The sequence below is a fragment of the Eleginops maclovinus genome, chromosome 7 (assembly GCF_036324505.1).
Source record: "Eleginops maclovinus isolate JMC-PN-2008 ecotype Puerto Natales chromosome 7, JC_Emac_rtc_rv5, whole genome shotgun sequence".
In the NCBI taxonomy this organism is placed as follows: Eukaryota; Metazoa; Chordata; class Actinopteri; order Perciformes; family Eleginopidae; genus Eleginops; species Eleginops maclovinus.
This window is the reverse complement of record NC_086355.1, coordinates 22,069,194-22,083,136: the sequence shown is the minus strand read 5'-3', so window position 1 is coordinate 22,083,136 and position 13,943 is coordinate 22,069,194. Positions and strand designations below refer to the sequence as shown.

General features: G+C 39.2%; 1 protein-coding gene across 11 annotated transcripts in view; it reads left to right on the top strand.

Moving 5' to 3' along the window:
* tns1b (tensin 1b) overlaps positions 1-13,943 on the top strand; it is a 188,262-nt gene that overhangs the window by 95,470 nt on the left and 78,849 nt on the right. For all 11 annotated transcript variants that reach the window (XM_063888454.1, XM_063888451.1, XM_063888455.1 and 8 more), the window contains one exon: positions 7,764-7,802. In XM_063888454.1, the coding sequence (XP_063744524.1) occupies positions 7,764-7,802 (39 nt within the window). The remainder of the gene's footprint in view (positions 1-7,763; positions 7,803-13,943) is intronic.

Genomic DNA, 13,943 nt, shown 5'->3' with positions numbered 1-13,943 from the left:
TCCTTTACAACTTGGCCTGGTGCCAGACAGTGAGAGCCATACTAAATGTGTAAATTAGCGTGCTGGTAAATACCGGCTCTTAGCTGAAAGAGCCTGGGAAGGGAACTTGACCCCTGTTGTAACTCTGGAACAAAAGAAACAAGGCGTAGCTTCTCCCCTCTCCATGCTGTCCAACAAAGGTGAGGTGACAGTGAACAGGCGCTCCGGTCGGCAGAAGGCCTCTTTCTGAGTCCTGTCCGTGGAGAAGAAACATGGCAGGGACACACAGAGGCTGTCAGTTATTCAAACACGGGCAGAATAATGAAGTATGTGTCCTTCGGTATCTATTTATCCTTATGTTTATTTATCCATTACAGATTTATCTCTGTTTGGTTATTTGCTACTGCAGTGACGTCAATCTTAATCTTTATACAGTACACTCAAACACACACATTTGTTCCATGACGCTTTCATTGACAGTAGACACACACAGAAGTATATATGGATGGTGCATACACACATTAAAGGCAAGAGTAACACAGGGTATATAGTTCTACTTTGGTTTTGGTTAGGTGTCTTAGCCTGACAATAGTGGTAGTAGTCAGGTACAACATACTGTCGTCTTTCTGGCATCTTTATAGCACTGTTGTTCCATCCTGTTAACTTTGCATGCACAATAAATAATCATCCATGCTTTATAGCCACAACCGCCCAGGAAAAATACGGTCTTGATTCGATTGTTATGTATTCTCATGGAATAACCAGAAATTGCTCCTGGGTCTGGATAGAATGGTCATAAGTCTGGTTCAGGACCATTGGCCATTTGGTGTCACCCAAATTTGACCTTTAAATGTTTTGAAATGTGTCTATACTATCTTCCAAGGTGTCCAAGTTGAGTTCCTTACATTTTTTGTGAAGTTCGACAACATGTGTTATTTTTACGTGAGAAAATGACAGAAAAAAATCTTGAAAATAGTTTGCATTTTTAGTTGATTGTGTAGTAGATCATTCATTAATGAGCTTATGTCATAGCACATAAAGTATTCAAAGGCAGAGAAATCAACACCAAACATGTGCACCTGCATGCCCTGTCATTCCTGAAGTGTTTATTTTTCTACTAAACATAAATCAGTAGCAGTGAGACAGGGAACAGTGCTCGGAGACGTCCTTTCAGTCGTCTGCATGTCCTGCAGTCCAATATGCTCAATAAATCTGATGTTCCACAACTTTCTCTGGGGGAAAAACAGAGATCGTAACTCTCACATAGACTGACAGAAGGAAAAAAAAGTAGATGTGAAGAGGTAGAAAGAGACAAGTTATAACAAACAAAATGAGTGTTGACATCGAGATACTTGTAAACGATCATTCAATGTACAATAGACGCATCAATGAAGCAGATAAAAACAAAGTGATACTGCTTGGACCGGAGCTCTCCCATCAGTCGCTGGTGCTTTGATAACGACCCAATAAGTCCATACTGATCCGCACTCTGGCACACTTCACCATTACGGCGGCAGAAGAGCCTTCTGTTGCTGGTTACAGCTCGCAAATTGAATTTGCACACTGAATAGTTCTGGTGGGATGTGCCAGATGCAAGGAGCTGGATAAACATAAAAGCACTCAGGGCAGCCGTGTGTTTATATGCCAGCACTGAGGGTTGAGGAAAGTTCCTTTAGCACTGCCCCACGCTCTTTTCCACGCTGGAAACAAACTAACCTGCGTGGCAATCAGAGTGTAACTGGAATGTGCTTTTCTCCGCTTCAATTTATTCCTGCATTGTTGGATTTTCCTACATTAACTTTGATTTATAGACATTAGCATCGGAGAGATCTGTCTGCAGGTTGTTTACCCGAATAATGACTCAATTCATCATTTATTCAAGCCTCTACACCATCATTAGTGAGGGTCATTATCAAATTCAAACCTGCAAGACTGATATCACTTACATAACATGACTTTATCTGGAGTGTGTCAGTGGCTAGCAGAAGGCTGAACTTCATGTGAACGCTATCCAACAAGCCAGAGACGTCTGACATGGACCGCAGGAAATGGGCCCTTGTTTAATGCAGTAAACACGAGCACGTACGGAATGCAACAACACAATTATTCTTTATTATATTACAGTCATTTGAATACTCCCGATAGCATCAACACACTCTCACTCACCAGGCCTCCTCCCCACGCACCACGGAGCACAGACAAAGGCTTTGTGTGGGTATTCATTTCAGGATTCAGAAGCCTTTGGTTACATTGCGTCCATCCTTTGCTTCATTCCAATGTAAAAATAAATATTTTAAGGTTCTCGGCCAGTGGCATCTTCTGATCTTGTCTTGGGATTTGAAAGTACACTTACATGCTGTACAGTATACCATGTGAGTTCTGCGCTTAGATTATACTTGGATGATACACATAAACAAGACTAAGAATTTGCAGCAACGTTAGCTGCTCTGTGAGGCTGATCTTAAGAACTAGATTTTCTCAATTTTGCATTTGGATAGATTCAAACCTTTGTTTTTAATCGACTTGTATTTATGTTATACACAAGAGCAATGATGTGCAGACATGCTAGCAGCTCAGTGAGGTTGAACGTAAGAACAGTGTTCCCTTCGGCTACATGATAACATCAGCATGATCATAGAGACTACATAAGCATCCAAACTTATCTTTCTAAATGACTTATACTTGGATTATACACAACAAGCCACAAACATTTAGCCATGCTAAACTTAAGAATAGTTTTGCTTTGAGCTAAATGCTAAAATTAGCATGCTCACATTGATTTTGTTAGCTCGTTGTGATGATGTTCAGGGAAGTTGTTTTTCTAAGGAGTATTTCTCAGTTGTGCAGTTACATGAATATTACACATAAACAAGAAAAACCTTTGAAGCCATGCTAGCGGCTTGTCATGCTAAACTTAAGAACATTGTGCCTTGAGCATATTGTATTAGTGATGTTAGCATGCGTACTCTTCAGATAAAATGTTCTCTTGTCATGACTCATTTTTAGCTAGTTGTTTCCTTCTGCTTAATTTGTGACTAGCCCACTACTAAGCTCTCACCTGCCCTTTGCTTTCTGGGATATCCTGGCTGTGACTGCTTTGCCAGACTACAATAGTGCAAAGTTCCACTGCAAGTACCAAATTCATAGGGAACTACTTAGCATGAGGGAGAATGTGAGCCATTCTGTCGTGGGCAGACTACCTACACACTCAATCTGACTTTCACATCAGAGTTTTTATTACTCTGGCGACATTGGCTAACTGATGTCATCACAAACATAATTAACTGTTTAGCATAAATAGAAAAGTATGAATTTTATCAGACATGACATTCAACTAAATGTCAGTTGCCATAGCCATTTTGATGTTTAGAGAGGAGACTTGTGAAGTGGCTCTTTGTGTTCTGTTTTGCCCTCTCGTCTGCTGGCACAGTGTTGTTATGAAGTTACATTTCATGATTCAATTTCACATTCATTCCTCACGATGTATCAGACCATTTTATCTGATGGTTACGTCTTTGAATGAAGGGTTGCCCAGTCAAAGTGGTGATCATTGTATCTATTGGTTAAATGGTGCTTTTAGACTGAAAACCACACTAAAGCAAATCAATTCTTGTGCTTTACTCATGAGCGTGTGTTGCAAATGAGTTTCAGCTAGATGATCTTTTATGAGAAAATGTGTAATTTATTCTTTAAAAGTCTCTAAAATAATCTAAGCTAAAAGTTACCGAGATGAACTGCAATGATTACCTTGATGCTTGCAAATGTTGCATAATGTTGTGGAAAAACGATTAATACCAGTTAGTTTGCCAACATGATGAAGCCCTTATTTATTCTGCAACAATTTTTAACACTTTCCAGGGTGAAATAATAATGTGTCAGTTTTGACTCTTTTTAATAAATGCATTGTTTAAGGATGTGTCAAAAATGTAAGCAATTATTAGACTGATAGCATTGTGTGTATGATATTAAGGTATATTGGCTCTTATTGGTGTATATTAGGCTTAGCAGAGCTCCAGTGGGAGTGTCAGGGGGTCACCAATCAATATACTAATAAGAACATCGAAGTTGTCCGTCTACCAGACAGACACACCAAATCAAACAACATAGTGGGGGTTCTGTCAATCAATCACTGTCAGTACACACCCACATACAGTAGAGCTGAGAAGAGCACTTATCAGTCAACATAAGTGGAAACACCAGCGTGGGTGGATGAGTGTGTGAAGCGAAGTGTACAGGCTCTAAGTGTCAATGTAAACATAAATAGAAGCAAACCCGATAAATGGAAATTTGAAGTAACGCATTATCACGCCACAACTTAGTTCAACATGCTCTAATATAACAAGGTGTACAAAAAAGCGATACCACTTCCAGCCGGGGTAGCCATTATTAGCAGTTAGAAATGTAACAACGTATTTCATGGTATTTTGTGCACACAATCACATTGAGAAAAGAGAAAAAGAGATCTCTGTGAACGACTGAGACACAAATAGACAAGTGGTTATAATTAGTATATAACTACATATTTCACTGCTGTTGATATGTGGAGTAGCCATCTTTGATTTTAAACTAGGGTTTGGAAAGATTTACCTCTGAATGGGAACTCCAACTTCCGTGGATGTTACTGTTGAAATCTCTGCTTTGGAACTTGGGAAATCAGACTTCCGATTTTGAATAGAACGCAACTAACTATCTGAGCCGACAGCATAAACTAAGACCATTTTTTAGATATCTTTACATTCGGATGTATAATGTTCTGACATGTTAACAAGCTCCTCCGAGAATTTGGCCGTAACTTTGCTACGTGCATGCAAACACATTCAACAATTTCTGACTGCAGGTGGAGTAGCTGTCAAAGGCTTGCAGGGCGGAGGCAGCGTCAGGTGGAAACACTGGCCAGGCCTGAGGAGTCAGGGCAGGAGAGGGGCATCCAAAGGAGCAGGGCCTCTGAGAGAAGAACGGCATGTTGCTGTGCATGGAGTGATAAGGATGTTGGAGAAGGAAGGGGGTTTGGGGGAATAGAGGGGGTTACGAGAGGGTTAGAATATCTTGTAGTGGAGCTGATCTGAGCCAGACAGAGATACAGTATCCTGTCAACTCCAGACACTCCACCACGCCAGACACAATGATCACAAACGAGACACATTCCACTATGTTGCCATCAGTCATGTAGGCTGTTGATACATACAGTAAGACAACGTGTCTGGGAACTATGACAAACATTAGTCACACAGGAACAATTAGATTTTGGCTGAACATTGGAGATTTTGTAGTTAACATCTTACAAACTTGCATTGAAAGGCTCTGCCCCTTTCATATCAACTGCTTGTGCTACGAGAAGCACATTTCCTGTTTAGAGTTAACATTCCTGTATTCCCGATAGAGCAACAGATCTAAAAGAGACTTCTTTGAACCAAGGTGATTTTCACATCCTTAAAATCAGCCATCATAACATAGCAAATTGCTTCCAATAGTCTGTTTTTTTGGTTTGGAAGCATCCTTTATTGGCGGACTTAGAGATAAGGCCTTACCTATGCTAGATTTGCTAGAATTGTATATGAATTGTATTACATTTGCCAACTGCTGAAAAACAAATTGACTGCATAAAATCCAGTTAATTCAAAAATAGAAAAAGGACTATAAACACACAACATTAACAGAAAAAACAACAAATAAGTAAACCAAAAGAGTACATCATTGAAAACGAAGAGAAAATTATAAATATAATAAAATAAATATAATGTATCTTACATCAATTATAATCATCCAAATTTTTTTCATACAGTGTAGTCAAAATAGCTTTATCTTAGTTTTCAAACCGTTAAATACTGATCTATTAAATATAGTCCTCGGTTGGGTATTATTGCATCTCAGGGTAATCAGCCCTCAGCTGGGATACATTCTGGAAGCGTGTCCAACTCCAATTTTAGACCAATAACCTTCTGAAAGCTGCAACAAAGTTTAATAAAAGCCACCATCGTTTTAGAAAAGGCAAAACGTTAAGAAATGTTCAAGGGGGACAGAATTGTATTTTTGGTTTGTGGGAAGACTCGGAATGTGCTTCCTCCAAGAGTAACGAAAAGCAGACCCCAACAGAGCAGGAGGCTTGTGTTCATTCAATGACACAATTAGTATTGGATAAGGAGAGTGGTGGAGTAGTAGCAAAGATGAAAGACGCTTTAGGAGGTCAACGGTTGCGATAACCCAAGGCCCTAATCTCTCAAAGCTAAAACAGACATGGTAACATGATAGTAATAAAAGAAGTTATGAAGGATACCAACAAGTGAAAAGCCTACTGGAATCATAAATCTGTCCCGTGTTATTGTTTGTCAGTTATCTGCAGAGGAAATGGTGGTGAACATGACTAAATGGAGAAAATTCTATTTGCCCAGATTATCCTCTGTGTGCAGGTTCAGAAGACAGATGGTAAAACAGAAGTAAATGGACAGAACGCAGGCGTGCACAGGAAGGAAACGTCAGGAGTGACATCCTATTTGTGTTCACCCTCATCAAGCGGCCATGTTTTCCTGGAAGCACTTCATTTGGCTCTTCTGTTTGCGATCATTATATCCTTCCTGTTTATCAGCCTCATGCTTTAGCTCCAAGCCCAAGGAATGATTAGGGAAACTGTCGGATGGTAATCGGATTAGCCCGGCATTTGACGGATCATGAGTTCTGTTGGAGCGTCTCCACCACGGCCTGCCCTATGCTGATATAACAGTTCTGTTATCATACAGTGTGGAGAGCTTTGGTGGTATAGTTGTTAGGTTATTGTATCCCATAACACTGTCTTTACCTTGTCTTTTGAATATGACAACACTGCTAAGTTTTCTAGCCATTAGTTAGGTGGGAAAGCTTGACCAGTACCAATTCTAAACATAGCTCCATGATGATTGAAATTCTGCAAATGGTTAACATCATCACAAACAACCTTACTTGAATTTTTTTGGCCACTCGAGGGCAGCAAAACAAGCTGCTGTAATGTTTGTTATGTAATATTGACATTTATGGCTAACATGTTTGCAAATATGCACCTGTTTTTAAATCCTGCTGATTGATAGCGATTAGCATCTGGCCCTTTGGCTGATAAATGTTGCACTTTTTTTCACTAGCTAACTGCTAACAGTATATGTTGATGTTTAGTATTGGGCACGTAGTGCAAATAGTTTTAATCAGAGTTTTCTCACTAAAATATTTGCCTTATATGTAGGCCTGCTGCATCGGTGAGAATTTTGGGTGGTAAAACCAAAACAACAAATTCAAGGAGGCAAACAAGTCTGGCAATGATCCTTTGTTGGTTCATTTCTACAAGTGTACCATTTTGCTTGAATTTGGTGAAATGTGTTTAGATTTAAGTCCCTCTGATTTGCATCTGCATACAGTCTGACAACATTGAAGAAATGTTAAATCACACACTGAAAAAAATAAACATTGACTTGAATTAAATGTATTATATTATCAGGTTCCACATACAGTGATTGTATTAGGTTAGTTGAAAGCAATAGTATTAAGTTGAACCTATTACTTTTTATTAAAATGAAATATAATTGCTTCCAACTAATCTAATACAATAATGTGTACGTTTTTTTACAAAATACATTGATTTAAGTCAACGTTTTTTTCAGTGCACTGGTTACACTTTCAAGATACGGAGCCATAAATCCGGACCTTAATGCAATGGATGCAGGTTTAATGTGTAAAGTCCATTGCGGTTTACAATGTTCATGCAATAAAAATAACTGCACGTAAGCAACAGTGTGGCTGACCAGTTCTGTTTCTGTTTTTAGGTGTCTTCATCTTGTGTTCCAGCAACAAACTATGAGCTGGTAAGTAACACATTTTTCGTTTTGTCTTAGTAATTGCTTCCATGCTGTACGTGCTCAGCAGGCATGATTGGGTCCTTCCTGTTGCATTATTGCAAACAGTGTTGCAAAGTAACGGCCTCTATCAGCAGCACTAACAAGGTAGTTACCATTGAGCATAATGGACCATTATCTGAAAGACCCTTGAGACAAACATGGGGTTTGGGGATATATAAATGAAGCAGATTATTCTTCAACTATTGTCTGTCCGTTGTTGGTTTTCTGTGAAGTTTTTGTTCCATTCACTGCTGTTGCATGGAAACATAGACATCCTCAGGCTTCATATGTCCTTGAACCTGCTTTATCATGATGACGTCTTTTAGTGCTTAAGTCTGAGTCTGACTATGAAAGTGATTTTGCGAGGGCAATAAAAAAAAAACATGCATGCTCTGTTGCCTTATTTGGTATTGGCATTAGAAGCCGTGTGAGACTTGCAGATCACTTGCTCACTCTCTTTCTCGTATGTTGTGTGTTTAAATGGTTTTGGATGCCTGACAAACCAAAGCAAATATCCCCTGCACTTCGCTGCGCTCACAGAGAAAATATGTCTCGAAATGTCCTGTTTTTCTTTCATAAAAGCTGCAGTGATGAAGCAGGAACATGTTATTATCCTCTGCAGATGCTTTCACACTAGATGCTTTCTACATGAAGGCATCTGTTTAAGATGTGCAGCCGAGTGGGCTAAGCTTTCTGGACATTGTTAAAGGGCTGCTCTGGACCTGAGCTCTTTGATCCCTGAAACGAACACATTCAGACACAGAGTGCAAAAACATGCTCTACATGTTGGGCCTCCATATGACATACACATTACATGCCACTGACTTATCCTGGAATCTGTTATTGCTGCTAATTCTTAGCTGACAGAGCTAACTTTTTGGGCATATGTCCTTCAACTTCAGGTACGACCACAGCATCTTTAGTACAGCTAAGTTTAATTTTTTCATCACAAAACTGCACGCAAACCTTCAATTAGTAAAAAATAAATTTCCCATACCTAAACTGCTTTCTCAATAGTATTTTGAATTGGAATCCCGGATTACAGTGGCAGTTTTCACACGTTGTTTAATCTGAACTGCGATGGCGACAAATGACCTATGCTACTAATACACAACTGTATCCATTGTAATAAACATGGTACGATGTGTACATTTTAACTTTAACTTAATTTTTTAAATACATATTATTCTCTTTTATCTTTAAATAGAAATTGTATTTTAATTTTTAAAATCTTTTTATTGCAAATTCTTGATTTTATTTCTCATGTTTGAATAAATATGTTTACTTATATTATGTATCTTTCTAATTATTTCATTCTAAAGAGGAGCAACAACTCCCATCCATATTTTTGTTAATTCAGTTACGTCAGTACAATATCATGGTTTGGGTTCAAATAAGTATATTTGTTATATTGCACATGTACATACGTTTAGTATGTTACGCATCAGACGCACAGTAAGCTGTAAGTCAAGCATTTTGACACTTCCCTGGATTTGAATTGGAAACTCATCTGTTATGTCCATAATAACCTAAATCACGGTGAACATATTTCCCCCACAAATTATAATTGACAATGCAGCTTTGTTTAATTATGACCACATCTGACGAAAACATTTGTTTGATTAGTAGTTTGGCGCAGTTAACTCAGACTTTAGTGAGTCAACGCAATCACAGAATAGAATATGCTCTTCCCCATCAATGATCTGTTTTAACAGCTTGAAAAGGCTGCAGGAAATAAAAGCTGCAGGGCATCTGCCTCCATTTTATCACTTTTATCCTAGCTTGCCAACAGCAGTCTCCCCAGAGGCTTCAGTGGATGCATTAAAGGTGATGATTGCTCTCATAAATGCTGATGAGCTGAGGTTTAAAACATTTGTTGGAGTACCTTTACCAGCGCAGAGAAAGGAGGGATAAGAAAACTGGCTTTATCAGTTGGTCATACAGTCTATTAGACCTAGAAAGATTTTAAAAATATGAAATAAAATAATATAGCCGCATGTGAAGCAGGGCAAGAAGTTGACCTGTTGTGCTGTTTTCAATCTCACTGACACTGACAATGACTAAGTTATATCTGCTTGTGCGTACAGTATGTGTCAGCCCTCTGTCAGGGTTTTTTTTTTTTTTAAAGATATTTGTTTTGGGGGCTTTTTGCCTTTAATCGGATAGGACAGTGGAGAGTGTGACAGGAAAGTTGGAGAGAGAGTCGGGGTGGGATCCGGAAAGGACCACAAGGTCGGGAATCGAACCCGGGTCGCCGGCGTATGGTGCAGGTGCCACAGCCAGTTGCGCCACAGCCGGGGCCTCTGGTAGGGGTTTTGTGTGACATGAAGATGCTGCATGTTTATGCCTGGTTGTGTGAGCATGCAAGCCTGCAGCAACTCTCCAGCCAGGGGTGTGTCAGCTCTCCGCAACACCTTGTTTGGTAAACTCCTTCGCTTGCGGCCTGACAGCAACATGATTTACCACCTCACTCAGGTGCAGACTGATTGTAACATCAACTATTAACTAAAAAAAATAACTTTTTCTTTTGAGAATCCAAACATTCCACCCAGATGGGACCAGCTACAAGAAATACACAGCTTTATTAGTTGATAATATTGTTCCACACTGAAGGATATTGAAATATTTTCATGCAGCTGTTTTTTGGCATAGCTATAACAAGTGCCGCCTCCGGATTTCACAGTTTTTATTGGACTACTAAGTTGAATTAAAGAATCAATGCATGAAATATACTGTAACCTCATGCCCTTTATCTACTCTTTACACTCCCAGGTTAGATGGAAGACTTTCTTAATCTCAGAATTAGTTTACCGCAAAACACATTTTTCTGCCCTATTAACCCGTCACTACTGATTTCAGATCAAGTCTTCTGATTGAAAGATTATCCCAGTTCAGACATACACAACTTCAGTGCACGATTGTACTAAGACATGCAAAAAGTGTGTGTGTGGATGTGTGTGGTCACTTCCCGGCTGTCACCTGTTGCAGTCTAACTGACTCTCAGACTAAACAACAAACCTAAACATCTTTATGACTTTAGGAAAGGAAATCCAAACAATGATGACTAAAACTAAAATCGAGCAGGTGTTGTGGGTTTTAGATGGTATCACCGGCCCTTGTAGATGTTAATTCTTGTTTAAATTTGCCGTTTTTTTAACCTTATGCTGGGAAATTCCAGCAATTTTAGACATCAAAGTCTGTTTCCAGGTGCAGGAAAATAGTAGTGCATACGGGAAAAAAGTTGCATTAGGCTTTCCATGGATCCAGTGGTAAAGGAAACAGATAAATTGTCTGTAGAGCCACACTTTTGGTAACTGAAAGAAATGAGACTAAATTGAAGTGTGTAAGACTTGAATGCACCAGCATGTACAAGCAGAATGTGTGTAATTTTGAAATTAGCAGCCTTTTAGTCCTAATTCAAATACAGGAACCCACTAGGTACTAATTAAGGAGTGAATTTAGGAAACAGCCCACTTTGAGGAGGTGATGCCAACTGGCAGCCCATTCATTTTAATGGATGAGGTGTGGTTGTAAGATACCATCCAACTGTGATGATGGCATAAGTGATTACCCCCTACCAGACCCCTGCACTAGGACGTGCTGTGAAGCATGCTGGGAGCATTCTTCAGATGTGCCCTCATGTTGAGCGAGCTCTGCCTGGAATAGGTTTTTATTTTGCGCAGACACAAAAACCTGTATGTCTGGATGGAGGGTGAGCGAGGTGTATTAAGTATTCTGGTGAGGTAGACTGCACATCTGAACCCCCCAGAAACACACATAAAGAATGCATGAACCCACAAGCAAAGATATGTGCTCAGAAAACCATAAACCACTAACACATACGTCATCCAGTTTTTTTTTAGGTCTTATGTAGTGGAGGAACGGGGCCAGGACATTGCTGAGTAATGAGTAACTGCAGGGCAAAGATGGTCTAGATGTGGTCCAATTAGCGCTGTGTTTAGAACCACACATATTTCCCTGATGTGCCCTGCGTTACGCTCTGTATACAAGCACCAACCAGGCATCCTGTAACGATATACAGTATGATCCCAATTCCCTGGGAACGGACTAGGCTGTAAAATAACTGTTTCATATTGAACAGGGAGGCAGGCATCAGGCTTATGTGTTCTACGTGATGATCCACCCATAGTCAAGGGTATATGCAGTATATTACATAAGAACAGACGTCATGGCCATTTCTTTTCCTGCAGGAAACAACTTCAGCTAAAATGGAAGAAAGAGAGAATGATCCAAACTGGGGCAAAGTGATTTCAAAAGAAATGGTATTGTCTGGAACTTGGAGAGGAACTCACTTTGAAGCATTTTTTAATCATAATTTATGATGCAAATGCAAACCCTCACTTTTATTAGACAACCCTAACCTAAAATGTAGGTGTATTGTTAGTTGGTTTTTGAAATACAAGGGAACAACTTTACCTTAGATCCCTAAAAGATTCTGAAATCTAACTTTTTTTGTACACTTAACATCCTTCAATCTGGTAAAGTGTACTGTTCAGTTTGTCTATTTGTCAGTCGGTTTGTCTGTTTGTTGGCAGGAATACAGAGACATACAAATGGGCTGATTTTCAAAATAATTTACCCATTATATTTTGGAGTGAATCCGATTGACTTAGAGAAATGGCCTTGGTGGAGGTTTGCAATTGCCCTTTTAGTTATATCTGGAAAATGTAGTGTGTGCAATGTATTAGCATACCTTTTTTTATTATTAACTGTACTTTTGTATCATTTAAAGGAAACATGAGTTTTCATTTACTCTTTAGAAATAGGAAAAAGTGATTTTTTTTACTGTCAAACACTTGAACACACCTGTAATTTACATTGGTTTGCATTGCTAATTACAAGCATACAGTGGCTTATAAACTGCATTTTTATGAAGTCATCCCACCAAGTGAGGTGTTTCAGAGTTAAAACAATCCCAGTCCCTATACCTATTATCATAATGCACTACTCTGCACGCTATGCTGTAATTTACCCTCACCAGTGTTCCTTCCAGTGTAAGAAAGTACAGTTTAGTTCAAACTGTGGTCACATTCAGACTGATTTGTTGTGTAAGGCTTTCCAAACTTTAACTGCTGGTTCTCAGACTCCAACATCCTTCATTTTTACCCATCAACACTTGCAGTTTAGATATTTCTTCTGATAAACAGCACCATTGATTGCTTAGAGTAAAACTTTTCACAGTGAGGTTATTTTGTGCTACCAAAGCTTTAGTGTCAACATGCTAATCTGCCCAACTAAAAGAAAAATATCCTCAGCAGAAGATCAACAGCATTGTTTGACTTTTTATTGAAGGGTCCATATTCTGCTCATCTTGAGTTTCATATTTGTATTTCGTGCCTCTATTTGGACATGTCTCCATGCTTTAATGTTCAAAAAGCTCTTTATTTTTCTCATACTGCCTGTGCTGCAGCACCTCTTTTCACCCTCTGTCTGAAACCAGAGCTCAGTCTGCTCTGATTGGTTAGCTGGCCAGCTCTGTTGTGATTGTGTCAACCGCTTAGAGATGTCCCGCCTCTTAGGATACCATGAACAGAGCATTGGAGCGACGGCCAATTGAAGCAAGAGTGTTACATGGTGATGTCACTTTTTTACAGAAGTAAACAAAAGAGTCCAATGGAGGCTTTTCAGGCAGGGGGGGAATGTGTTGAAGAGAAAATCCCTCTGGAGGGAACACAGGTACAGTATTTTAGCCTTTGCAGACCATTTACATGAACAAAATCCTATAGGACACACTACAGGAAAGAGAAAACCCCAAAAGGATATGGGGAGTGAATCAGAATCACTTATAGAAACCTCCTTGATGGAGGTCTCCAATGGCCCCTTTAGTTATTTCTGTACAATTTAGTGTGTGCAATTTATTAACATAGTTGTTTTTTATTGTCTTCCAGACCATTTACATGCATACAAACCTATAGAACATACTAATAATAATAATAATAATAATAATAATAATGCCTCTTTTAGTGTTTTACTGAGTACCTTGTAGGCTGCTCTCATTTGCAAAGGTATAGCATGAGGTTGGTACAGAAACACGTCCTGGATAAGGTGGCTGATTTAAGTGATTTGTTGTACAAATATTTCCTCCCA